The sequence below is a fragment of the Aethalodelphis obliquidens genome, unplaced genomic scaffold, assembly GCF_003676395.1.
Source record: "Aethalodelphis obliquidens isolate GAN/ISIS:26980383/991018 unplaced genomic scaffold, ASM367639v1 scaffold9, whole genome shotgun sequence".
NCBI lineage: Eukaryota > Metazoa > Chordata > Mammalia > Artiodactyla > Delphinidae > Aethalodelphis > Aethalodelphis obliquidens.
This window is the reverse complement of record NW_020837953.1, coordinates 9,678,347-9,705,907: the sequence shown is the minus strand read 5'-3', so window position 1 is coordinate 9,705,907 and position 27,561 is coordinate 9,678,347. Positions and strand designations below refer to the sequence as shown.

At 38.9% G+C, this 27,561-nt stretch overlaps 2 protein-coding genes and 1 pseudogene across 2 annotated transcripts in view; 2 read left to right on the top strand and 1 right to left on the bottom strand.

Annotated features, from left to right (window-relative positions):
- The window catches only part of BTF3L4 (basic transcription factor 3 like 4), a 28,378-nt gene extending 19,577 nt beyond the window's left edge, over positions 1 to 8,801 (top strand). Inside the window, exons 4-6 of the mRNA XM_027108563.1 lie at positions 5,901 to 6,102; positions 6,970 to 7,029; positions 7,577 to 8,801. Coding sequence (XP_026964364.1) covers positions 5,901 to 6,102; positions 6,970 to 7,029; positions 7,577 to 7,623 — 309 coding nt within the window. The 3' untranslated portion in view covers positions 7,624 to 8,801. The remainder of the gene's footprint in view (positions 1 to 5,900; positions 6,103 to 6,969; positions 7,030 to 7,576) is intronic.
- Positions 8,802 to 9,458: 657 nt separating this feature from the next.
- The window catches only part of ZFYVE9 (zinc finger FYVE-type containing 9), a 227,644-nt gene continuing 209,541 nt past the window's right edge, over positions 9,459 to 27,561 (top strand). Inside the window, exon 1 of the mRNA XM_027108551.1 lies at positions 9,459 to 10,023. The gene's annotated coding sequence lies outside the window, so the exon portion shown is untranslated. The remainder of the gene's footprint in view (positions 10,024 to 27,561) is intronic.
- LOC113621577 (ski-like protein pseudogene) lies at positions 22,268 to 26,040 on the bottom strand (annotated as a pseudogene).

The window sequence follows — 27,561 nt, the reverse complement described above, 5'->3', positions numbered from 1 at the left end:
CCCCAACCAGGGATCGAACCCATGTCCCCTGTGTTGGAAGGCAGATTCTTTACCACTGGACCACCAGGGAAGTCCCTCCCCTTCTTTCTTCTAGAGATGATTTCACCTGTTATTCTGCTTCCTCTCCATCATCATTTCACTGATACTCTGCAGCATTTGCCAAGACTTTCCTTAAAATTCTATGCTTTGCTTCTTGTCCTTTCTCCTACTTCATTGTATCCTTATTTCCTTTGCTGTCTCCTTTTGTTTTCTATCCCACTAAAACTATTATTTCTTCAAAATTTTGTCACTAGCATTCTTTATTTGCTCCATTAATAGTTCTCAAAATTGGTCTTGGGACCACTTTTTTCAGAACCATATAGGTTGCTTTTAAAAGTTCAGACTCATTGATCCACCAGAGAACTCCAGAATTAGATTCCCATTTTAACCAATTTTAAGTGCACAATTCAGTGGCATTAATTACACTCACAATGTTATGCAACCACCACCATCATCTGTTTCCAAATTTTTCATCATCCCAAATAGAAACTCTGTACCCATTAAGCAATAACTCCCCATTCCCCTTTCCCCCAGCTTCTGATAATCTCTCTTACTTTCTGTCTCTGGATTTGCCTGTTGTAGATATTTCATGTAAGTTGAATCATGTAATAGTTGTCCCTTCATGTCTGGCTTACTTCACTTAGCATATTTTCAAGGTTCATCCATGTTTAGCATGTACCAGAACTTCACTCCTTTTATAGCTGACTAATATTCCATTCTATGGGTAATACCACATTTTATCCATTTGTTTATTGATGAACATCTTTTGTTTTTAAAATAGCTTCCACCCCTCCCCCATAAAAATACATTGTCATCATAGAAAGTTAAGGGTATGCAGAAAATATGAAAAAGATATTAGCATTCAGTCATAACTCCACTACAAAGAAATAACTACTATTAGTCTTATATTTCTTTCCTATCTTTATATGCATATATATTTAGTATATCTGAGACTACAGTTAGATGTACGATTTGGAATCCTTCCTTTTCCAAATAGTATTATATTATAAAAATTGTTTCATGTCATTAAAAAATTCTTCTTAATTGTCAGTCTAAATGTCTACATGTATTCCAATATATGACCATACCATAATTTAACATTCTTTATTTATTATGCATTATAATGCTTTGATAGTAAAGACTCACATGTTGGACTTTTATATACATAAATATTTATCTTCATCTCCAAGTTCCTTAAGACAGATTCTTGGAAATACAGTTGCTGACTGAAAGATCATGAACATATTTAGAACTCTTCATCCATATTGCCAAATTGATTTTCAGAAAGGACATGCCGTTTTATGCTATCTACAGCATAGCTACAGAGAATCCATCTCTTCAGACTCCTGCCACCAGAGCATAAGAGAAAATGATCCCGGCATATCATATAGTCTAATAATGTCTGTTAGCTTTCACTTATATTAGTAATAATAGGTTATGCTTCATACTAGCCTTTAGATATAAGCAGGTGCTGAGCTTAAAAGGATTGAATGTGAAAGATACTGACTTATGGGAGTGTGTGCAAAGGCCATAATCCTCAAAATCTGACATCCCTTAGCCTTACACAATCCAGACACTTATGTGTCTTATTCTTAAAATGTCTGTTATTTCACCCCATTAAAATATAGCAGGAAGGCGATAAAAGATTAATTTCCTAATAAACATTTAAGTGCCACTACATACAGGAAGGAGTAGCAATAAAACTTGATTTTAAGACAGTTATGAACTGCAGCTAACTGGCCTAGTGGGGACTTTGAAACAAACAAACAAAAATTACATAGCATAAGAATTTAAACCCCCTCTCTGAACTGAGAGGGCCAGTTAGTTACCGGCAAGAGCTGTGGAGTCAATCGTAGCTTTGTAAGCCTCCTTATAGCCATGAAAACTTATTGCTGTGTAGGAATAAAGCGAGCATCAGCTTTACCAGCTAGAAGGCTGCTATAGTTAATATATGTGCCCTACTCAAAGGCCAGCAAGGGCAGGGGTTGTTAAGGTTTTGATAAGTAGCGTAATTGGGCCACCCAGCAGTTGCCCGGAATGACCTAAAATAGCCCTCAATTCTATAGAGCAGTTGGGCTGATTCTGAAAGGGCAGAACAATAGGAAAAGTCAGGCCAAAAATATAGCCCAGGAGGTTCTGGGTGTCTTCATTGGGGGCACTACTGGTGCTATTTCTAAACCTTAATATGATCCTTCATCTAGCATTTGGGGAAGTGAGATCTGACAGCATCCATGATTTTAGAATAAGTTTTATAGGAGGTATCCATTCAGCAAATTTGAGTGACTATTAGGTGCTGACAATTGGGGGGATACTGTATCTCATAAGGCAATGAATGGCCTCTGATCTCAAGGAGTTCACCTTCTAGTAAGGTCAAAGATTACAAACACAATTATACTACAAGATAATTCTATATAATATCAGTTTCCATGAAGTGCAGAAGGTGAATAAACCACCTTAAGTTTTCACAGAAAAAGAAGCATTTGACCCAAGTCTTGGATAAATGGGAACTTAACAATGTGGAGAAGCAGAAAAGGGTTCTTCTAAACAGTGAAAACAGCATATGTAAGTGCACTATGCATGAGAGGACAAAGTATTTTCTGGTAACTACAAGACATGTCAGTATTAATTAGAGCAAAAAATAAGAGCAAGGGCATCTGGAGTTTTGGGCTGGGGTCAAAAAAATGCCTCTTCGGGACTTCCTTGGTGGCACAGTGGTTAAGAATCTGACTGCCAATGCAGGGGATACGGGTTCGAGCCCTGGGCCAGGAAGATCCCACATGCCGCGGAGCAGCTAAGCCCGTGCGCCACAACTACTGAGCCTGAGTCTAGAGCCCTTGAGCCACAACTACTGAAACCCACGTGCCTAGAGCCCGTGCTCTGCAACGAAGGGTAGCCCCCGCTCGCCGCAACTAGAGAAAGCTCACGTGGCAATGAAGACCCAACGCAGCCAAAAATAAAAAATTAAAAAAAATTTTTAAATGCCTCTTCCTCCATAACTCAAGTAGCATTCTTTACCTGAGCTACCTGTTAAGTGGAAAAAACACTGACATAAATGGGATGCTTGATCGATTGAAAAAGGGATCTGAGTGCTGTTGTAGTAGCTAGTTTAATAGTCTTTGTTTATTTCTCTGCTCCTTGTTATTATACTGTATATAGATTGTATGATTTACGTAGACCAAACAGCAGTAAAATCACTGGGGGGAAGTGAAGTCTTCATATGAAATGCATACAATTTGCTTTGTGAATTTAACAAATTCCTTATCCCTCCTTTTGCCTCTAAAAGAGTTGGGAAGTGTCTAACTGATCTTGCTCAGCCCAACAATTAATCCTTTGATAGTTCTAATAGCCTGTATCTAGGAGCCTTATATAACCATGTCATTTGCTCAGTAGAGGGGAAGGAATGTTAGATAGAAATAAAATATTCTAGCCTTTTTAACTTCTAGTATTTCATTCTCTCTATTCTAAAACTAAACTCTCCACCCGACTCTGGACCTTTCTGTTCATGAAGCTACATCTTTTATACAACCCCATTTAAAACAACGATTAATAAATTTATTTGTATTTCACAGTCTGGGATGGCGTTCATATTGCTTTTCACACTAAACTCAAACAACATTTTAAACTACAAAGACCTACATCAGGCTGTAAAATATGACTTAACATTTAGCCTTTGGAAAAGAAGGTTGAACAGAAGGAAAATTCATGAATTTATTTATTGTTTTTTGCCCCATGTTAGCCTCTTATTTTGCTGCCGGTAAGGTATATATTATCCATATATCAGCTGTTATTTAGCTTACATTCTGAGATAAATATTTCTCTGACAAGCTTTTATGGTGCCACAGAATTGAATTTTTATAGACAAATAAGGGTTTTAAGAATGAGAATGACATCATAGGAAGGAAACTAAACAAAGTTGGGAAATCCAGGTTCAAGTTCTGGGTTTGCACATAACCAGCTATTTGTCCTTGGGTATGTTGCTTAACCAAGAGCTCTTGTCTTTAGTATTTATTTCTTTAACAAGAGATTTGAACTAGAAGACCTCTAAATTCACCAAATATATGGCCTGACTTTTTTGGAACAATATTGATTTCAAATCTCTTGTGACTTCAATGTTCGTAAGTAAAAAATATCTCATATTACAATGTTTGAGGCTCTTTTCACATCTGGAAGTATTATAGAAATCCTTTATTAAATTAAGTGATTTGGTTTGGAAAATATAGTCCTACCATATCTTTATTCTTTTCCCATACTAAAATTATGTGATTCTAGGATAGATCCAGAGCAGCATCCCATTTCATATCTACTATGCCACTGCCTTCTCAAGCCATTCCTCTCCTATATTTTCAGCCATTTTTCCATTTAACTTTTCTACTTAAACAGTAATTATCTTCAGAAGTACATAGTTTATCTTTTTCTAAAGTTAATGTAAATTATTTTTAACTTGTGATGATTTTTGTTCAGGACAGCTAGATTGAATGCTTACTCTGTGTAATATTTGTGGGGTTTAGTTACAATTTTCTAGGGGATTTGCCTTTATTTTCTCTGTGTTCCAGGTCTTGCCTGAAATTTAGAAGCCCCTTTCTTCCCCTTCCTTTCTGGTGCTGTCTATCAGTGGTGGTGATCACCTCTGAGGAAGAAAAGCCCACTTGCACTGACCATGGAGAACACTCAGCATCTCTGCTTGATTGTGACAAGGGCAGTTTTTGGATGGATCATGAAATGCTTCTAAAGTAGCCAAGAGTTAACTTTCGTAACCTTTTTATATAATAAGCATGTTACCACCAAGGTAACTTACCCAGTGAAATCAACTACATAGTGGAATCACATTATTTACACATTTAACTTATATGCAAATACAACTCTACTAAAACACAGAGTGAGAGAGAAAAATAACATTTTACACAGTGCATGCACATTCAGCCTTCCTTTTCAGTGAGTCCTAGGCAATGAATGAAATTAAATCTGAAACAGTCAGTTCATATTGGTGAAAGCTATAGAGAGAATGTGAGGATGGTTTTAAAGGTCTCCTAGTAATTGATAAATGTTCAGATGGCCAGGCGACTGGGTGGGAGAACTTCCTTGTCATTTACAAGGGTTTTTGAAGGTTGTTGAGAAGCTACACTTAAAAATCAGAGAAACTGACAAAATCCTCTACAAAGAAAGACATGAAGAGAACAAGTTGAAACTTTTGTAAATTTACTAAGTATTCAAAGGAGTGAAACACCTGATTGATTAAATTTCTGAGTGTTCTTTATGGGTTTTCAGTGGTTATTTTTACCATACACTATTACCCCCTTACAACCTGTCCCATAAGTAAGTTGCCGACTATTGTACAGATACAATAGTATCTATTGATTTAGTTTGCTAGTATAAATTAACATAATGGGTAATTTCATTATGAAGCCAATTCGTGGCTGATAACTCCATTTTTTAAAAATGTGGGCATGAACTTCTTCCTCACAGTAGAAATCTTTGAATTTAAAATCTAGATTCTAGGAATTCCCTGGTCCAGTGGTTGGGACTTAGTGCTTTCACTGCCATGTGCCGAGGTTTGATCCCTGGTCGGGGACCTAAGATCCCACAAGCCATGTGGTGTGGCCAGTAATAATAATAATAATAATAATTTTAGATTCTATAATAAAATGACTATTTCTTGACCATCCTAGTAATTTATGCCATGTACATTATTTTACTTTGTCACTAGGGTTTTTTTCCACCAAAATCCACGGCTTACATAATTACTACATTGGGATTGCATAACTAACTACCAAGTAAAAATCAGTAATTGGATAAAATGTTCTTTAAAACATTTTTAAAGTTGTACCAAATATGTGAAATACATTTTTTCTGTGATCACACAGGTGAACATGATTAAAGATGATGGGACAGTTATTCATTTCAACAATCCCAAAGTCCAAGCTTCCCTTTCTGCTAACACCTTTGCGATTACTGGCCATGCTGAAGCCAAACCAATCACAGAAATGCTTCCTGGAATATTAAGTCAGCTTGGTGCTGACAGCTTAACAAGTCTTAGGAAGTTAGCTGAACAGTTCCCTCGGCAAGGTAGGTATTTCAATTTAGTACCTCTTTCCCTCCTCACCTTACTTAAAGAACCTAATGATTTAAAAGGTGTGTCCATTTTATGCTAGAAGGATTTGCCTATACATAAATTTTACTTTTTGTAATATTGTATGCTTCATAAATTTTTGAGTTTGTTCCTTTAATAATTATGCAGTGTAGCATGTAGAATATTCAGATACATTTTGGTAGTAATATAGAGTGTTGGGAGGTAATTACCTAAAAGGAAAGTGCCAGGATCTGCAGGCCACATTTTATAAACAGTTGATTTGGTATTCACTTCTGACTAATGACAACAAGACGATAATGTTATCACAGAACTATATTTTCATTGAATATTGTTGATTGTGCTATAGATGCAGCAACTATGCATAAGTTCTGAGTGTCCAAGATAGTTCTGATTTCAAATGTGTCTTGTCATCCCTAAAAAATCAGAGCCTATTAGTTCAGTGCTAATACTACAAAGCTAGATAGTTTTACACCAAAAGAGATGGAAAAAATCTTGAATGTTGATTTTTTATTTGGAGAATATGGAATTTGGAGAATTAATTAACTATAATGTCTTTATTTAAACTCACCTAAATTATTCCACTTTGCATGTAAGTTTTACCTTCACTACCCATTGAAATTGCCAACCATATTTAGTGTATATCTAATGAAGTTAAACTTTCATTAATTTTAGTATCAACTAAAAAAATATGGCATTTAGATTAGGCAATATTTAGCTTTTTCTGAACAACTATGTAAGATTTGTTTCCAGAACTATGTAGACAGGAAAAAAGGATAAACATTACAAGTGTTTGGTAAGGGTCTTTGTTCTCAATGGCTAATTTTAAAATAAACTTTTTGTAGTGTTGGATAGCAAAACACCAAAACCAGAAGACATTGATGAGGAGGATGATGATGTTCCAGGTAGGTGACATTTCTTCAGTTTTAAGAGTTTTAGCATCCTGTTTATCTCATTTAATTCATTGCATGATCATTTTTCAGTTTTTTGTTAATGGTGAGCTTGTGAATTTAAATGGATTCACAACGATGTGCATACGATCTAATGAAACAGGATAAAAGCCCTCCTGTTCAGAACTTAGAAATTGTCACACAAAGCTCTGCTGCATTTATTAAATTGGAATCTGCCTTTATTAAATTGGAATCATTGTGATTATAAATTTGCATAGTTATTGTTACAACATTTCTGTAGGAATTATGATTGACATATGAAAATGCTAGTCACCTTAGTTTGCATAGGCAAAAGAAGACTAACATTTCCTTAGGGTTTCTGTTTTAAGCAGATAAATGAAGCATTATTAGTGAAATGCCACCAATTCATTTCTGCCTCTTATATGTTTTCAGGCTAATTCTAGTAGCAACAATTTTGTTTTTGTTAGGCTAGAAGTTAGTAATTGCATTTTTACCTCTTTGTCTTTTTGTGTATCTTTAACTTATTTACTTTTTTTTTCAGATCTCGTAGAAAATTTTGATGAGGCATCAAAGAATGAAGCTAACTAAAATTTTTTCTGGTTTTTGGAAGCTGGCATGGACTAGATTTAACGAATCAGCTATGTGGTTCCAAAGTTTTACAGACACGGAGAACATCAGCTGTTACTAGTTCAGTAATATAAATATTTTGTATATTAATAATGCTGTTTGTTCAGCATTTTTCGATCATTTGATTTTGCATTTTGCACTTCCTCCCAGGATCTATTCTTTTGGTCAAAATACGAAGTGTTGGTGCAGTTTGAGGGTGTTTTGGGTTTTGATTCTTGGTTTTTTTGTTTTGTTTTTTGTTGGGGTATTTTTAGTGTGTGTATGTGTATGTATGTGTGTGGGTATGTGTGTATACAGTGGAGAGCAAATTGGAAAACAGTTTTATTTATCCTCCTCCTTACCCCAGTAGAAATAAAACAAATCTTTACATTTGTTACTTTTTATTTTTTCTAATGATGCACAGAATTAATGAAAAGTGAGTATCTTGGATTTCAAATCAGGAGATTTTACCCTTGGAGGTTTGGCTTTAATTTGCTTCGTTAACATATTTCTCATACATTTTTCTGGGTTTAAAATGTCTTGAGATATTTTGTCACCAGCTTCATGCTGGCATAATGGGTAGCATATCTTTGGTGCAGTTGCCTTAGATTCACTTACCTAGTTAGACCCAGAGGAATTTCTTCTACTAGTTTTTGTCCTAAATGCCTTGTTTTCTCCCCTTTTGGTCTCTAAATGGCCTGGTTAGCCTTTAGTAATGCTCTTCCTCATCTTCCATCTAGCCTGAGAAGGATGTTCTCCATATAGAGTTAAGTGAGTGCCTAATCCCTCTTTTTGTAAGATTGTTCCCACATCTTGAGGAACAACAGCTCCATCTTCAACTTCTTATTCTTTTGATTTTACAGTTTGGTAGATTTCAAACTGGAATAGCTAGCATGTGCTTGCTAAATAATTTTATGCCAGCCTTATCCTGTATCCTAGCTGTTCTTAATAGCAGGTGCAAAAATGCCTCTTTTTCAGCAAGGTTGAAATTGGGAATGTCCTTTTGAATCAGAAAAAATGGGCCATAGACTCATTCCCCAGCACAAATGGGCATTCTATGAAATGGTACTGGCCCCAGGAGGATTTCTTCAACCACTCCTCTACTCTTGGCCTTGAACCTACCTCTGGATTGGATCTTACTATTGTAGCTGCTCATAGCATCCTCCTGCATGCTTAGAGTAATGCTTTGGGGGAACACTGGTAAAACACAGTATTTATTTTTTCACCTCCTTTCAGAGGACTTGGAGGTAAGTTGCATTCATTCATTGACGCTTCCCTCTTGCCGTCTTATAAAAGCTTGCACTTTGTTATATCAGCATTTGTTATAGCCAATATTTAAGGATAAGATTTAGAAAGTCTATCATGGCCCATCATCAAACTATGGCTTAACCTTGCAGCATATCAACTTTTGTTTCAAGCTAGATATCTTTATTTGATATCTCTAGTGCAAGACCAACATATCAAGAGATCTATAGACACGAAGGCAAAGGTCTTGTATTTTTTTCCATCCAGACACCTCAATTTATTTTATACATTTGTTGATTTTCCCTGTTATGTTTTATATAATATATGGAGTTAACTACAAAATAAAATAACAGTAATAAAATAACAAAAGAGGATAATATTTCCTCTTGTGCTTCTCTTTTTGTTGTCTACAGAATTTACTTCTTTTGTATTTTCCCTCTGCTCCTCACCCCCAAATGAATTTCAACCTAGTCTTTTTTTGAAATTATGCTTCATCCATTGTTAGATCAGTAGCTCTACATGGTCTACATAGTCCAGAATGCTGTTCCTCTGACTGTCCCCAAAGGGCACATTGTTGGGCAGAGAGAGTTAAGGGGACTTCAAGTGGTTAGGGAAACTTCAGAGGTAGTATACGAAATGGGGGGAAGAAGCACTCATGTGGAATTCAGGAGAATTGGATCCTAGTCCAAACTCTGGCATTAACCGTATGACCTTGGGCAGGTCACCTAACCTAATGACTTTGAAATTCATCATCAGTCAAATGAGATGTTTCCAAATCAACATTTCTTCTGCTCCTGTAGTTCTGTGAATCTCATTTCTGAAAATCCTCAAGGAGGTATTTTATCATTTTTTCAGAAATGTCTTTTTATCAATACTCATAAAAGTTCTTCGTGTGTATATACTTCTTCCTCTTTTACATTTTGATCATATTTTAACTGCTCACCCAGAGGAGCTCTGGTCAGTATTTCCTTTTATCCTGTTGACAATAACTCTTAATGGCTGCCCTCTCTTGTATACAATGAGCCAATACTCTTTTTTGTTTTATATTTTCATACCTTCCCTTTTCCTGGACAAAGCATATCGAGATCCTGACTCAACCCAAAGAAATGTTCCTGCCTTCAGAGTGAGTAGGCATAGGTAAGAATGTGGATGAAACTTCTATAAATTGTAGTGTTCTTGGCATAAATATGAATTACATAGTTTTTTTTAATATATGAAGTAGTTACTAAATATTTACTTTTTACTAAGGTTATGTATTTATTGCCAAGATAACTATAGAAGAATTTTCTGGGGAAATTCACCTTAAAATATTGAGATAATTCAAGAAATGTCTATAGAAAGTTGATTGATAATCTTAATTTTTATGGTTAGTCCTTTCCGTTTTTATAAAGCTCCTCATTTATCTGTTTTGGGGAAGCCCAAAGTAAGTAGTTGGGACCTTATATTTGTTTTACCCTTATTTTTCCCATTAAGTAATGGTTTAAGAATACATCAAGCATCTTGATTTGTTGTTAAATAACTAGTATTTATGGGATTCCATTAAATTAATTTTAATAAGCCTACCAGGTTCTTGTGAAAACCCATATTGGGATGTGTTTGATTTGTTTCTTTGTTTTAATTCAGTGTTTAACCCTAAGGGTGTTATATATCCATAAATACAATATTATGAGAAGACATAGTGTGGGATAGGGACTTCTCTGGTGGTGCAGTGGTTAAGAATCCATCTGCCAATGCAGGGGACATGGGTTCAATCCCTGGTCTGGGAAGATCCCACATGCCACGGAGCAACTAAGCCTGTGCGCCACAACTACGGAGCCTGCACTCTAGAGCCCATGAGCCACAACTACTGAAGCCCTCACGCCCTAGAGCCCACGTGCCACAACTATTGAAGCCCATGTGCTCTAGGGCCTGCGTGCCACAACTACTGAGCCCATGTGCTACAACTACTGAAGCCCATGCACCTAGAGCCCGTGCTCTGCGACAAGAGAAGCCACCGCAGCCAGAAGCCTGTGCACCGCAACAAAGAGTAACCCCTGCTCGCCACAACTAGAGAAGGGGCACATGCAGCAATGAAGAACCAATGCAGCCAAAATTAATTAATTAATTTAATTAAAAAGACATAGTATGGAATAGTAGGAAATGCACAGGTTTTTAGATAGAGGTCAGTTCCATTACCTACTATGTTATAATCTTTCCAGTAGGGCTACTGTAATGCACAACTTGGGGGGTTCACCATTCATATTTGTTGTGTCCCAGGGGTTGCCATTTTCATAGAGTATAATGTGACTAATGCCCCTATATTAGTGTAATGATGGCCTTGCTATCTGAGCCTGTTTTCCTCCATTGTAAATGGTCCCTGAATCAAACAGGGTTCCTTAGAACTCCCTAAATGATTAAGGTGAAGATGAAAGATGATTAAAGTGTGTTATCTCCCAAGCCATGGCAGAAAGGAGCTTATATTTCTAGGCACAGCAAAGCTCCATTCTACACTGCCACCCTCCTGTTCAGTCTGTATTGTTCTGCCACACACAGTTTGCCTAGATTATCATAGCCCCCTTACTGGGCTTGCTTATGATTCACTTGCTCCAATCCATCCTTTACATAGGAGCCAAACAACCTAAATTTCATATCTGAGCATGTCATAGCCTTACATTTATCTCCAACATACCACTCTGTTTCAAGCTTTCATCTTCTTGCACATATTTTTTTACTGTAGTACAATATTGAGATTACTTGATTTTCTTTATAGTTTTCCCACCTAGATTGTGAGCACCTTGATGGCAGATAGTGTGTCACACATCTTTTATTCCCAATATCTAGCATAGTGACAACATGTAGTCTACTTACAATCATAATAACATTTACTGAATAGAGTTATCTCATTCAACACAGTTCAGTGGGGCAGATATTATGGTCTCACTTTTAAAGTGGAGCAAAAATGGTTTAGGGAAGTACCAACACAACTAACAGGTGAGAGAACCAGAATTCTAATCTAGATCTATCAAATTCCAGAGTTTAAATTCTAAACATCACCCCACACCATTCAACAAATATTTATTGAAATAAAAATTATGTTTTTGTGGCCTCTAGATGGATATCCTCATCAAATATCACTCAATATTAGCCTGAAAGTCAAATCTTAAGGATTACTCAGTAAGTTTGAGGATATTTTTACAAGTAGGATTTGTAATTTTTGTATATATTCAGGAATTGAGTTTTATGAACTTAATAATTGGGTATTTTGCAAACCTGGGACGGGATCTTTGACGATGGTATATGGGCAAAAATTCTTAGGTTACGTATTTTAATCTTCTTGACACTGGTGTTTGCTCTCAAAATTTTGCATCCTTTTAGGGTTACCTTGTTAAAGAAAAATATACACTTGAACAAGATGGTGATGAATTTATCCTGCAGCCACACTTTTTTTTAATGTGTTTAAATCAAACTAGCCCACAAAAAAAGTAGAACTAATAAATGAATTCAGCAAAGCCGCAGGATACAAAACCAACACACAAAAGCAGCTGCATTTCTATACACTGACAATGAACAATCCAAAAAGTAGATTAAGAAAATAATTCCATTCACAATAGAATCAAAAAGAATAAAATACTTAGAAATAAACTTTACCAAGGAAGCAAGAGACTTGTACATTGAAAACTACAAAATATTGTTAAAATAAATTAGGATATAAATAAATGAACTGACATCCCATATTCATGGATTGGAAGACTTAATGTTATTAAGATGTAAATACTACCCAGAGAGATCTACTGAGTCAATGCAATCCCTATGAAAACCCTAATAAAGTTTTTTGCAGAAATAGAAAAACCCATTCTAACTGTTGGTGGGAATGTAAATTGGTGCAGCCACTATGGAAAATAGATGGGAGTTTCCTTCAAAAACTAAAACTATAACTACCATGTCATCTAGCAATTCCACTCCTGGGTATATATCCGGAAAAAATAAAAACTCTAATTCAAAAAGATACATGTACCCCAATGTTCATAGCACTATTTACCATAGCCAATATGTGGAAGCAACCCAAGTGCCCATCAACATATGATTGGCTTAAGAAGTTGTGATACATATACAATGGAATGTTAATCATAAAAAAGAATAAAATATTGGCATTTGCAGCAACATGGATGGACCTAGAGAATATTATGCCTAGTGAAATAAGTCAGACAGAGAAAGATAAATACTATACGATATCACTCATATATGGAATCTAAAAAATAATATGTGAATCTATATACAAAACAGAAACAGACTCAGACATGGAAGACAAACTTAGGTTACCAAAGGGGAGTTGGGAGAGGGACAAATTAGGAGTATGGGATTAATAGATACAAACTACTATACATAAAATAGATAAGCAACAAAGATTTACTGTATAGCACAGGGAATTATACCCAATATCTTGTAATAACTTAGAATATACTCTGAAAAAAAAGTTACTATATTATACAGCTAACACAATATTGTAAGTCAAATATACTTCAGTATTTTTAAAAAGTTATAGGGCTTCCCTGGTGACGCAGTGATTGAGAGTCCGCCTGCCGATGCAGAGGACATGGGTTCGTGCCCCAGTCTGGGAAGATCCCACATGCCGCAGAGCAGCTGGGCCTGTGAGCCATGGCCGCTGAGCCTGCGCATCCGGAGCTGCAACGGGAGAGGCCACAGCAGTGAGAGGACCGCGTACCGCAAAAAAAAAAAAAAAAAGTTATAAAAAGAACATAAAGTATTCATGCTAAGGAAAAAAAGAAAACTCGTTCTAAAATTCATATGGAATCTTAAGGGGTCCCAGATATCCAAAAAGAAAGAAAAAGAAAGTTGGAGGACTCATTTCCTGATTTCAAGACCTATACAGAGTTACAGCAAGCAAAACAATGTACTGGCATAAAGACAGACATACAGAGCAGTGGAATAGAGTAGAGACCCCAGAAATAAACCTTTATATGTATGGTCAAATGATTTTTGACAAGTGCACCAAGACCATTCGATGGGGAAAGGATGGTCTTTTCAACAAATGGTGTTGAAAGAACTGTATATCCACATGCAAAAGAATGTGATGTACTTTACACCACAGACAAAAATTAACTCAAAATGGATCAAAGACCTAAACATAAGACTAAAACTATAAAATCCTGAGAAGAAGACACAGAGGGAAGCTTCACGAGTTTGAATTTGGCAATGATTGCTTTGATATGACACCAAAAGCACAGCCAAAAAAGAAAAAATAGGTAAATTGGAGTGTATCAAAATTAAAAACTTGTGTATCAAAGGATACTATCGAGAATAAAAATGCAACTCACAGACTGCGAGACAATATTTGAAAATCATATATCTGATAAAGGATTAATATACACAATATATAAGTAACCACAACTCAACAAAAAACAACCTAATTGAAAAATGAGCAAAAGACTTGAATAGATATTTCTCCAAAGAAGATATACAATAAGCCTATGAAAAGATGTTCAACATCACTAATCATTAGGAAAATGCAAATCAAAACCACAATAAGCTACCACTCCACACCTATTGGAATTGCTATTAAAAACAAAACAAATGTTGGCAAGGATGTGGAGAAATTGGAACCCTTATGCATTGTTAGTGAGAATGTAAAATGGTGTGGCCACTGAGGAAGACAATATAGTGGCTCCTCAAAACATTAAACACAGATTGTCCAGCAATTCCACTTCTAGATATATACCCCAAAGCAGAGAGATACTGAAAACAGAGACTCAAACAGATATTTGTACACCCATGTTCACAGCAGCAATTTTTGTGTGTGTGTGTGTGTGTGTGTGTGTGTGTGTGTGTGTGTGTAGCTGCTCTGTGCAGCATGCAGGATCTTAGTTCCCCCACCAGGGATCAAACCCGTGCACCCTGCAGTGGAAGTGCAGAGTCCTAACCACTGAACCACCAGGGAAGTCCCCATAGCAGCATTATTTACTATAACCAAAAAGTAGAAACACCCCAAATGTCTACCAACAGATGAAGGAATCAACAGAATGTCTATACAGTAAGTCCCCTACTTATGAACCTTCAAGTGGTGAACTTTCAAAGATGCATTCGCATGACCAGTCACATAAGTTAGTTCACATGTCTGGCATACATTGTCATGTGCGTGCATCCTCCACAAGTGGTTGTGCTTTTGTGTACTTTATAGAGTACAGTAGTACAGCATCTTTATTTCAAGCCCAGGATGTCTGGAAGCAAGCGTAAAAGCAGCGGTGATGTAGCCAGTACTGCTAAGAAACGCCAAGCAATAACAATGGAAACAAAAAGTGAAAATAATTGAGTGGAGCAAGGCGAAAATATGGTAGATGTTGCTCATTCTTAAAACGTGAATTGTTCAACCATTGGCACGATTCTAAAGAACAAGGACAAGATCGTGGAACATGTGGAGTTGGCTGTGCCGATGATGTCGAGAACAATATCGAAGAAGCGTTTAAAAGTGGTGGAGGAGATGGAGAAACTTCTCAGTATGTGGACTCAGAATCAGCTTCAGCACTGAGTCCCACTAAGCTTAATGCTAATTCAAGAGAAAGCCAAAAACCTTTATGAAGACTTGAAACACAGTGAAGAATCAGAGGGCGCATCTTTTAATGCCAGCCATGGCTGGTTTCAAGGGTTCAAGGCTAGAGCCAACCTTTGCAATGCAAAAGTAAGCAGTGAGACAGCGAGTGCAGATATGGTAGCTGCCCGAGAGTTTCATGAAACACTTTGAGAAATTATTTATGAAGGCACATATTGACTTAAGCAGGTTTTTGGGTTTTTTTTTCCCGGACGCGCAGGCTCAGCGGCCATGGCTCACGGGCCCAGCCGCTCCGTGGCATGTGGGATCTTCCCGGACCAGGGCACGAACGCATGTCCTCTGCATCGGCAGGTGGACTCTCAACCACTGCGCCACCAGGGAAGCCCTCAAGCAGGTTTTTAATGTGGATGAAACAGGGCTGTACTGGAAGAGGATGCCAGACCGAAGTTACATCAGTAAGGAGGAAAAGTTGATGCCAGGCTATAAAGCAGCAAAGGATAGGCTAGCACTGTTGTTTGGTGACAATGCTTCCGGCAATATGAAGCTGAAGCCTCTCTTAGTTTATCATTCAGAGAACCCAAGAGCCCTTAAAAACATAGCCAAGGGCTCTCATCCTGTTGTGTAGAAGAGTAACCGGGGTTCCAAAGCCTGTGTTACACAGGCCATTTTCCAGGACTGGTTTTTCCACCACTTTATCCCTGAGGTAGAGAAATACTGCTTGGAGAAGGATGTCCCATTCAACATTGTTTTGCTGCTCAACAATGCTCCGGGCCACCCCCCGTTCATGGACGACTTTCATCCCAGCATCAAAGCAGTGCATCTGCCACCGAATATTATGTTGCTCATCCAACCTATGGACCAGGGAGTTACAGCGACTTTCAAGAAATATTTACATCACACTTTTCATCAGGCAGTAAAGACGAGTGACAAATCAGGAACAACCTTGCAACAATTTTGGAAGGACTACCATCTACAAGGCCTTAAAAAACATTGACTTTGCTTGGTGTGAGGTTACGGCTGTCACCGTGAATGGGGTTTGGAAGAACATTTGCCTGCAGTTTGTTCACCATTTTCATGGATTTGGAAGGTGGATGAGGAGTCCAAAGAGGTCTTCAGCAACTTAGTGACCCTCAGTGAGAAACTGGAGCTAGATCTGCAAGAAGACTACTTCACTGAACTCCTTGCTGTGCAACACAAGGAGCTTACTAATGAAGACCTGATGGAATTGGAGGCCCACAGAAAGGATGAAGAGAGACAAGAGGAAGAAGAAGTAACTGAAGAACCAAAGAGAGTCATGATGCAGGAAATGGCAAGGGGATTTTCTTTATTTGAGGAGGCACTGTTAGTTTTTGAGGCATAGGACTAAACGAAGAACAGTGCATGAAGGTTGCAGCAGCTGTTCGGAATGCAATCCAGTGCTACCGTGTCATCTATGACAAGAAAAAAAGAGCTACTACCCAGACATCACTGGATCATTTTTTCAAGAGGGTAGATAGAATTGAATCCAGCAAGGAACCAGAACCTGTGCCATCAGCGTCAGGCGTGAGTGAAATTGCAGCTTGCCCTCCGTGTCCTGTTGCTGACGATCCTTCAGCTCTACCATCTCCCAGCTCCTCTCCCTCATCCAGTCAGTAACTCTTCTTGCCTGTTCACTCAGTGCCAGTCCCTGTATGCCAGCTGTTGTACTGTACTTTTCAAGGTACTGTACTGTAAGATTAAAAATGTTTTCTTCATTTTTTGTGTTTTTTATGTATTATTTGTGTGAAAAGTATTATAAACCCATTACAATACAGTACTATGTAGCCAATTGTGTTAGTTGGGTACCTAGGCTAACTTTGTTGGACTTACAAAGAAATTGGACTTACAGACAAGCTCTTGGAATAGAACTTGTTCATATGTAGGGGACCTAGTATATATAAAATAGAATATTATTCAGCCTTAAAAGGGAATGAAATTCTGATATGTGTTAAAACAAAGGTGAACCTGGAAAACATGCTTAATGAAATAAACCAGACACAAAAATACAAATATTGTATGATTCCATTTACGTGAGGTATCTTGGAATAGTCAAATTCATAGAGACAGAGCAGTGGTTACTAAGCGCAGGAAGGAGGGGAAAATAGGGAGTTACTGTTTAGTGAGTACAGAGTTTCAGTTCAAGATGGTGAAAAGGTTCTGGAGATGGATAGTGGTTGCACAACATGAATGTACTTAATGCCACTGAAAAGGTACGCTGAAAAGTGGCTAAAATGGTAAATTTTATGTTGTGTATATTTTACCACACACACACACACACACACACAAAATCAAATTGTCAGTATGCCTCTTGGTACCCTATGTTTAAGAGATCAGCCAACAGTAGGTAAGTGTACCCCATCACAAATACTGTTTACCTCAGCATCAAGTTGTTCCAGGGCACAGTGTTGAGAGCCCTAGGATATGTGCTTTGAGGGGTCAGAGATGGATAGGAGCCAATCCCTGCCTCCTTGGTACTTAGTTAAGTTAGAAAATAGCAAACAAAATATAAAAGATCATACCAGGTTGCTACAGACTCTGTTTAAGTGTCACAGAAAAAGAGGATATTCATCTCATCTTTATGTTTTTCTGAACAAGGTTGTTAACACAGTGTATCAAGCCCAGTTCACACCCCTTCTGAAGTTGTTTTACATCCACAGATCCTACTTAAACTCAGACAGCCATGTTTTCGGGGTGACTCCACCGTAGTCATAGGTGGTCAGATCAAGGTTAGAACGTGATCCAAGATCCAATCCATAGGTTAAACTGGGTCAATCTATTTATTTCTAAGGATTTTGTACTAAAAGAAAAGACCGAGTCAGATGATAATGGAATCTTGGACTGAAAGGTCAAGTAGGATGGGGCTAGAGCACTAATGCCAGGCCGTGAGCAAGCAATGGAAGCTGGTAAGAATGATATGGAATGAAAAATGAATGAAGCAGGAATGACAGCTTCAGAAAATGGCTTCAAAATTCCTGTCCCCGTGATGCCTGGCTGTCCTTTTTGTGTCCCTGGGTTGCTAACTTTCCAGTGAGATTTTTGTGTTCTTAAAACACCTCCCTCGGGACTTCCTGGGTGGCGCAGTGGTTAAGAATCCACCTGCCAATGCAGGGGACATGGGTTCAATCCCTGGTCCAGGAAGATCCCACATGCTGCAGAGCAACTAAGCCCGCGTGCCTAGAGCCCGTGCTCCACAACAAGAGAAGCCACCACAATGAGAAGGCTGCACACCACAACAAAGAGTAGCCCCCGCTCGCAGCACCTAGAGAAAAGCCCGCACACAGCAACGAAGACCCAATGCAGCCAAAATAACAAAACAAAACACCTCCCTCTGCCTAGCTTGAGTGTTCTTTGCAACTAAATGATCCTAAAGAGAGGACATTTGAATTTCCTCTGGAAGAATCTCCTGATCATAGATGAAAAGGACCACTTTGAAGAGCTTGTTGTCACTGGTGGGCTTCAAATAGAAATCTAATGTTTAATGAAGGAACTGGAATACATCAAGGTATTTTCAGACTATTACGGATCACTGGAAGTAGCATGAAGGTAGTATGATATAGTGGTAAAAGAGGATTTGAGGTGCCAGAAGTAGCCCTACATTCAAATCTTAGCTCTAACACTTCATATGTGTCTTAGATGCCTTAACTTCCTAAACCTCAATTTTCTCATGTGGAGAGAGAGAACACCTTGCAGAATTTGGGGGGAAGATAAATGTATATGAAGTGTGTGGCATATACACAGTAGGTCTCAGTAATTGAGTTTTTATTGTTAAAGCATGACTGATGTGGCTTGTTCAAATCAAATCATGATGGCCTTGGCCTGATTTGTGGTCGATTTTTAGTTAATAGAATTGTTCTCAAGTTTTTCCCCATTTGGCCCCACTTAGTTACTACCTGAATCCTAGCAAATGCCAGGGTGTAGGAAATAGATGAGTCAAATGGCAGGCAAATAGTAAGAGTAAAATTAGACTGAGCTACTTGGGAACAGAGAATAGGTTTTATTACATCTTTGTGTTTTCAATGTCCAGGACAGGACCTGGCATATGGTAAGCACATATTAAGTAAACATGAATCAACTAAATTTAGAAATGCATGAGTGTCCAAATATTTGAGCCAAGTGGTGGCCAGAGATTTCATACAGTGTCATTCTCTGTTCCCAGATAGCTCAAGTATCATGAGATCTGTCGAGTCATAAAGCCCAAGCAGCAGTGTTGATCATATCTCAGTTTTAATCTTTCAGTCCTTTCTTCCTCTGGGCCCCAATCAAAGGTTCCAACCTGTATGGTCAGGCCACTCAAGACGGCTGTACTCTTGTTCTCTGTAATGCCCTGCTCAACCAGTGCCTGCTTCACCAATACCCTATTCACATGACTGACCTTCCTACCTACTTGCCCCAGGCCCCAGCTAAGGATTGTTCTTGCTTTAGATCAGAACATCTCCACTATGATAGCTTATCAAAGGGGTAGTGAAAGGTGGTGGTGTGCCCCTCTGCTGCTTTCCCTGGTAACTGAAGAGCCAACCTGACATCAATTCGCCCTATAACTGGTAACCTCCCCCTCCCCCTGGGAACGAAGACTGCCGCCATGTCCTGCCTCCCACCTGCCACACATGGTGGGGTGTTGCTCCAGTACCTTGCTTCAGACATGTGAGGTCCCCCTATCCATTAAATCATTGATGTCTCTGTTGCTGACTCTGGGCTCTTTGGTCTTGAAGCTGGGCAAGTACAGGGCTTGTAGGCCTGTGGGGTGCAAACCAACAAACCTGTATCTGCTGATAAATGGGTCTTAGCAGTAGTTCCAAGTGTAGAATATGCTGCCTCCAAAACCCAAAGAGGCCTACCAAACGTGTTTCTTGGTGGTAAGAGGTGCATTGTGCAATGATTTTTTGTTTTTTTTTTTTTTCAATGTTGGAAGCAATGTGCTGGAATGCTCCAGATCATTCACCCTGTAAAAACTTCACTGATGTGGTAGGCCTCTAAATATTTGTATAGTTTCTCCCCCACATTCTGGAGTATATATGCCTTACTAAGGTATCCAGAATACTTGCCACTTACTTCCTATCACATCTGATGGTATTGATATACTGAACTAATATCATTGTTAGAATTTTCAAACGGTTCAGATACCTTTGGACTATAATAAGACAGAGAATATGACACTGGGGCAAGACCATGAATGTATAGTTGCCCATCCTGTGTGATCCTCTTTCCAGGTGGGTGTGGAAAAGAACACATTTTCTAGATCGATGGCTGTACACCATGTACCGGAGGCTCTGTTAATCTCCTCTAGAAAGATTCACATCTGGCGTAGCAGGTGTAGTTGGAGCCACTGCTTGATTAAGTTTGCATTAAGTTTGTCATCTGCAATGATCCATCAGTTTTTGCAGAGGCCAGACTGGTGAATTAAATAGGAATAGGACAGGAACCATCATTATTTCATTCTTTAAAGTTTTGAGGGAGGTACTAAACTCTGCCATTCCCCTAGAATGTGACAGGTTTTTAATTTATTGTTTTGACCATTGTCCAGGAACAGTTTCAGGGGCTTCCACTTGGCCTTTCTTATTACTACTTAGTAGCTCTTATTCTACAGGTTAAGGAACTAATGTGAGAGTTCTGTTGTTTCGATGTACGCCCATTCCAATTATACTGTCAGGAATGGGAAATAACTGGGTAGGACCATACACCTAGTGGAACAACTGTGGTACAAACCTTGCCCAAGCCTTCATTTTATCTAACTCATATATGCTCCTATTCCAGTGAGGAGACCATGCTAATGCTTTAGGTCCCCAGGTACCAGTGTTAACTTGGACCCTGTCTCCAACAACCTTAGAAAGATCTGGGTATTTTTCTTACTCCATTGTAGAGTTATCTGAATAAGTGGCCATAGATTGGGGAAAGACTGCAGGAATCACTACTATGTATACTTGCTGTGATTTTATAGGGGGCTTCCTCATGGGAAACTGGTCTCCTATAATTGATAGCTTCTGGGTCTGACAACAGGCAAAGATTTGTGACTTTCCAGTAGAGTAGCTGATCTCAGCCTTCTCATCCATTTTTTTGGTAAATAATTTAAAAATTTTTAAATTGTAGTTAAAAGCACACAACATAAAATATACCATCTTAACCATTTTTAAGGGTACAGTTCAGTAGCGTTCAGTGTATTCACATTGTTGTGCAACAGATCTCCAGAACTTTTACATCTTGCAAAACTGAAACTATGTCCATTAAACAACTCCTCATTTCCCCCTCCCTTTTCGTTATATACAATGGCCGTCCATCTATCTTGGCCCTAAGAACACCATGTTCTTTTTTTTTTTTTTTCTTGTGCCACCCAGCTTTCAGGTTCTTAGTTCCCTGCCCAGGGATTGCACTCCGGGAAGTGTGGAGTCCTAACCACTGGATCACCACGGAATTCCCGGAACACCATGTTCTCTGAGCCATCGCCAAAATCCCTGCTGGCCAGACCCTCCTGGCTACTATTCTAACATTAAGCCCCACCGTTCTTCTGATGGTGAAGTACAGCCACCTGATCTCTGCTAATCTGAGTTCTTATCCTCATTGCTACTAGGGAGCCCATCTCCTACCATCAGTCCTGAGTTAGAGACCACAGCTGCTGCAAGATTCTCAATGATGCCGGTAATTTCCCTACCTAGTGCATTCTTTGTTGTCTTGGTAAATGGAGTGTCCTCCAAGCTTTCCAAAAAACACGATTGACTGGTGGATTTTTCAGTCTTAGATAATAAACCCATTATTGCAGGCCCACTCATTGAGCCTTTGATTCCTTTTACCATGGCAGTTCTGGCATCTCTATTTAATGTGTGGCTATCACTTTTTTTAAGTTTTAAAGAGCCATTCCAGCAGTGTATAGAACCATCTCTTAGGGGTCCTTGCTGAGTGTTAAATCCTGTGTCACAACAGAGAGCCCTGATATTGATGAACTCTCCCTTATCCAGCTTTAAATTCCCACCTCCATTTATCCAGCCCTCAGGCATCCTTTCCTGGTACTTGCCATTACATGTAAGTCAGGTGCTATAGCTATTTGGGGATATAATATTGCCTGCTTGGGCCATTTGATCCTAGTTATGAGTCTGGTGGCCACGAGGAGAAATCAGAGCAGATCCTGAGGAGGACTTACATTGTCTTATAAGGTACGTACAAAATGGGGAGGTATGGGCCTTTATCTTCCCACCTAGGCCAGAGGGGCACTTCTATAGGCTCAGAGGATTCGGAGGAGTCTTGGGATTCAAGCGTTTCAAATGAATCTACCTAGATATCTTCACCCCAAATCTCAAGGTCCTACTTCTTCCCCATCAGGACCCAACTCTTATGAGGAAACTTTCCTACACTGAGAATTCAGCCTTTTCTAAAATTCTCCCTTTCTTAAATTTCTGCTTGATAATTATCTCTGAATACTGGCTGCAAGAGATGAGGGTCTCTTTAAATACTAACAGTGAGGTCCTTTGTTTTAAATTGTTGATTAATAGATCTTAGGTCATTTTCTTTTATCAGTCTTTCATCAGACTCAGCATCAGTCACCCACTTCCACAATCCTTATAGCTGCTATTTCCCATATATTTTTCTTTTTTTTAGCCTTCAAAGTGTTTAATGTTTTACAATTTAAAGGAAAAATCCATTAAGGAAAACAAATCCGTTATATAAATATCAGTAAGACCCACAACTACATAGAGAAACTGTACAGGAGGATTATGGATTGTATAGAAACTGATGTACATCAATGGTATCAGTTTTTCTCAAGTACATTAATATTTTCACACCACTATTAACAACATAAAAGTTCAAAAATTATTACATTTTATTCCCTCTTCTAAAGTTGCTACATAAAATTTTTTTTCTAAATATAACCACATTTAAACAGAAAATCTAATTATAACTGCTTCTTGTGTTTAGCAGCAGTGTATAAGAAAGCATGTTATCCTTCCCCATGGGGTGTGCTATAACCTAATCAATGAAATTCCTCTACTGACAAAATGTCTCTTAGGAGACATTAAATAGAAGAGAACTGGTGGAAATTCATTCCACAATATGAACAAAATTAAATCAAATTTTGATTATAATAATGAGTATACTATATTAACTTAGAAATGAGATTGTGTTCATGAGAAAAAAATGGAGATTCAACTCCTTGAGTAGCTCTATATATGAACTATGAAGCCACCATTGTATCTAAAATTGAATCTGAAATATGGATAACAAAATTGATCAAAACTATTTTCCATCACACAATGCAGCTTTTAAAAAGTATGCAACTGCTAAATTGCATTGGAAATATAGGCAGATTATCTAATAGTTGAAACGATAAAGTACTGTTACTGAGCTGGTTGAAAAAAAAGTACAAAGAAACATACATATTCATTTGGAAAATGTAAAAATTTATATACTAATATATAATCTCTTCACTTTCTCTGATCTACAAATGGATACAATGCCTAGTTATTTTCATGCAGATAAATTGTTCAGAATTCAATTACCAAAGCAAACAAACAAAAATAGACCCTGTTGGGAACACACAGATGAATCTCTTTAAAGGTTTATATTCTTTAGCAGTTTTTGATGATTTCAAAATTTGCAGCTTTAGCTCTTTTATCATTATCTCTAACTTCTGTCTTGCCTCCCGTTCCTGTCTGAGTTCATCTTGGAGTTCTTGCCTATCAGCCTCAGCATGGTCCAATCTCTGTCTCAGTTCTGCCAGCTGTGCTGCATATTCAGCTTCTTTATCTTTTTCTAAATCTGAGTCACAGGTACATTTTTGTTTCATTGCCTGCTCTAATTTTATGTCTAAATCTGTCAACATAAAATTCTTCCACTCTTTGAGCACGTTCATTCTGCAAAGATTCAAGCTCTTTCTGTAAATTCTGCTATTCTTCAGGGAGTTCCTTCACAGCTTTTGAGCTACTCAACATTTCAACTTCCATCTGAAGTTGTTGCTTCTTCTGCAAAATTGAGTTCAGTTTTTCCTGTTGTTTTACATAAGTTCTCATTACTTCTTCCATGATTTTTCCATTATCATCCTCACAAATGACATCTTTGACAAGAAGTGGAGATGAAGCTACAGCATCACGGTCAATTCCCGCCTTACTTGTGTCTCTGGCTAAGTTGCAAGTGGTAGACTCAGGTTTCCTTTTGCTTGTAGAATTATTTGAAACTGATGGATCTAAGTGGCTATATAATTCTCTACTTGTTTTTAGATCCATTTTTTCCTGTTCCTCTAGTGAGACATCTGGATAAGACACTGTTTTTTGATGTTTCCCACTGCTGTGAGGCTTCTCTGAATGTCTTAGTGTAGATCTACTTGCCTCTGTCTTTGTGACCTCTTTAGGCTAGGATACAGCCAAAGTAAGCCACACATTTGGGGCAACCACTTTATCACACATGTATAAGTAGTAGCTAGGGTGTAGAAATGAATGTGTCTGAGAAACATGGTCACCTTCCTGCTTTATAACTGGATACCGTGACTATAATTCCACTCCTGGTGGTGTATCTATCTTGGATTGAGTCCTCTTCCCATTTCTCATGCTGAATTTCTCCTTCATTTCTTCTAAAATTATCTTCAGTTTCTTTTCTTCAGGTGTCCCTAAGTATTTTTGGTTCACGTGAAAATAGCAATGCCATCTGGCTGATTCAAAGCCCCAGTGGCAAGTCCTTTTGTCCGGTGATCTGTGAGAATGCATCACAAATGTCTGGAGCACAAGCATTCCACAGCACTCCAGACGCTGAATACACGGAGCATCTGGCTGAACATAAAACTGGGGTGCAAATAAATCCTGACATTTGCCTAAGCATTCATGTTCCACTTCAAAGGCACTGCCAGTTACCTTCAACTGAGCCAATGAGTTTTTAGCAGGAAGTATACTACCATTTTGAGGAAAAGTATGTGGCCGCAATAAAGCATTACACAGTCTTTGTGCATCAGTTAATGTGATCAGCCCACAGGATAGGGCATTAAGTGGAAGTATTCCCAGGACCTTTAAGATATGAAGATGGTCTGATGTACACCTTGAACAATAGATGTACAATTCATCACATACTGTATTTATTTGTTGGAGTGAAAATTCTCGGAGAACAGAGTTTAGGGCTTGGGGCAAACAGTCTCTTTTCTTCTCCAACCTGAAAACAAGAAATAGACTCCCCTTCCAACAAAGTCTGGGTGAGTTCTGTGGAGCTATCAGAACGGATGAGCAGTGGACCAGGAAGAACCTGAGGAGATGGAAGAGGCAGAAATACAGTAGGTGACATGCTTTCTTGGGAATACTGAGCGGAAAATGCTGCTGGTCCACCCAGAGAGCTCTGACTACTAAAATGGAATTGTGCCAAAGTGTGTTTCAAACTGGATTTAAATGTAAAGGTTCAGGCACAGAGGCACAGGTTCTCTTGACATGCTCTTCACCAGTTTCCATTGGCGCTTCATAGTCATCCAAGTGTTCCTTCTTTACTGTTGGCATCTTGTTTATCATCATTTTTCCATTTGCGTGAATGTCTATCATCATTTTTTTCACTGGAGGGCTGCCATCATCTTCCGTCCTGTTCAGTTTTTTATTTGAGCCCTGAACCAAGGAAAAATTTGTCTGTAGGTTTTCCATTGCTAAAAACTATTGTGTTAAATAAGTCTGAGATTTGCGTTGTTAGTTACTTATTTGAGGAGAGAAAAGCAATGTATACCAATACTTATGGTAACTTACTCTCACAGAAAATTTAAATTTCCAAAGAGACATCTCCCTAAATTAGTCAATAGATTTTGCAACTTTGTTTTGGTTCTGCTTGTACTCTAGTGTACTTTCACTGCAAGTGCTGTAAAATTTCTTATTTTCTGTCTAATAACAAAGCAAATAATTTTAAGAGGCACACGTCCGAGGAAGCCTTTATTTTCTTAAATTTTTCATATATATGTATTAAAATAAAGTTACCAGTTCTCTCAACTCAAGATGTCCAAGTTCAACACAACAGTTTGGTTTGGCTTTAAGCACAACATGTGAAAAGTTTATGCAATTACTTGTGTCAGAATTATGCACCCGAATTTAGTATTTGGTACCAAGGACACCAAAAAAGGAGAGAAAAAAGTATCTTCTGTAAAAATGATGATCTGTTGGTCTGTGTAGACAAAATGAAGGCTTGTATAAGTCCTCACACCAGTAAGAAGAGCTTCTGACTCCACTTGAACTTGTACAATTAAAAACGAAACCTAAAGAAAAATTGCCCAGTTATCTTCAAGGATTACTGTTCATTTTTCTTTTAATTAATCTTAAAACAAACCCAAAGGGTTAAGGGCCAAGGCCACTAGCCAACGTACTGATTTCGCCCCCTACGGGAACACCTCAGCCAACGCAGGCCAAGGAAGAGGGCAGGAGGCGAGACCTAGAATGGGGGAGCCCCCAAACCCTGAAATCCTCGGCCCACGCAAAGCCACCCACCCACCTCAAACCCGAGGCGGCGGCGGTGGGGGGGGCCAGCAAGGGACCTGGGACGCCTCGGGGCGTGCAAGGGGGTCGCAGGAAGTGGAGGAAATGGAGTCCCTTAACACCTCCCCTCCCCCTCCGCGGTCTCGGAACACCCCAGGGCACTCCCAACAGCGCCCCACTGAGGGGGCCGCGGGGAAGACTGTGGAAATCCCCCGTACACCCTCTCCCCAGGAAGTTCTCGGGTTTACCTCACCACCCCTAAGGCTGCACCTCCCTCGCCCGCCCGGGGTCAGAAGAGAGAGGGGCGCGTGGGGAGCCGAGCAGGGATCTCGCAGCCACTGGTCGCCAACCAGCCGGGTGGAGCCCGGGGCATCCCCGCGCGGCGCAGACGGGGGACGGGGGCGGGAGAGGGCGGTGACGGGCGTCCCGGTCTCCGGGGTCCCGACGGCTCCCATATATCTTTCACGTCTTAGACATTGCGCCAGTTAGACTGAGCATCCCCTTCCTTCCGCCTGTATTCCACCCCAATTCACTGTAGGTGCAAGTCTTTGCAATTACATTTACAGTATGCCAGGGAATCTCGTACTCCATCTACCACATTGCCATCCAGTCCTTGCGTGATCCAACTTGAGAATCCCATTCCTAGAATCTGCTTTCTAGGACTACTCTTGGCACCAAATGTCTTAGGTTAGGTTCCCTAGAAGC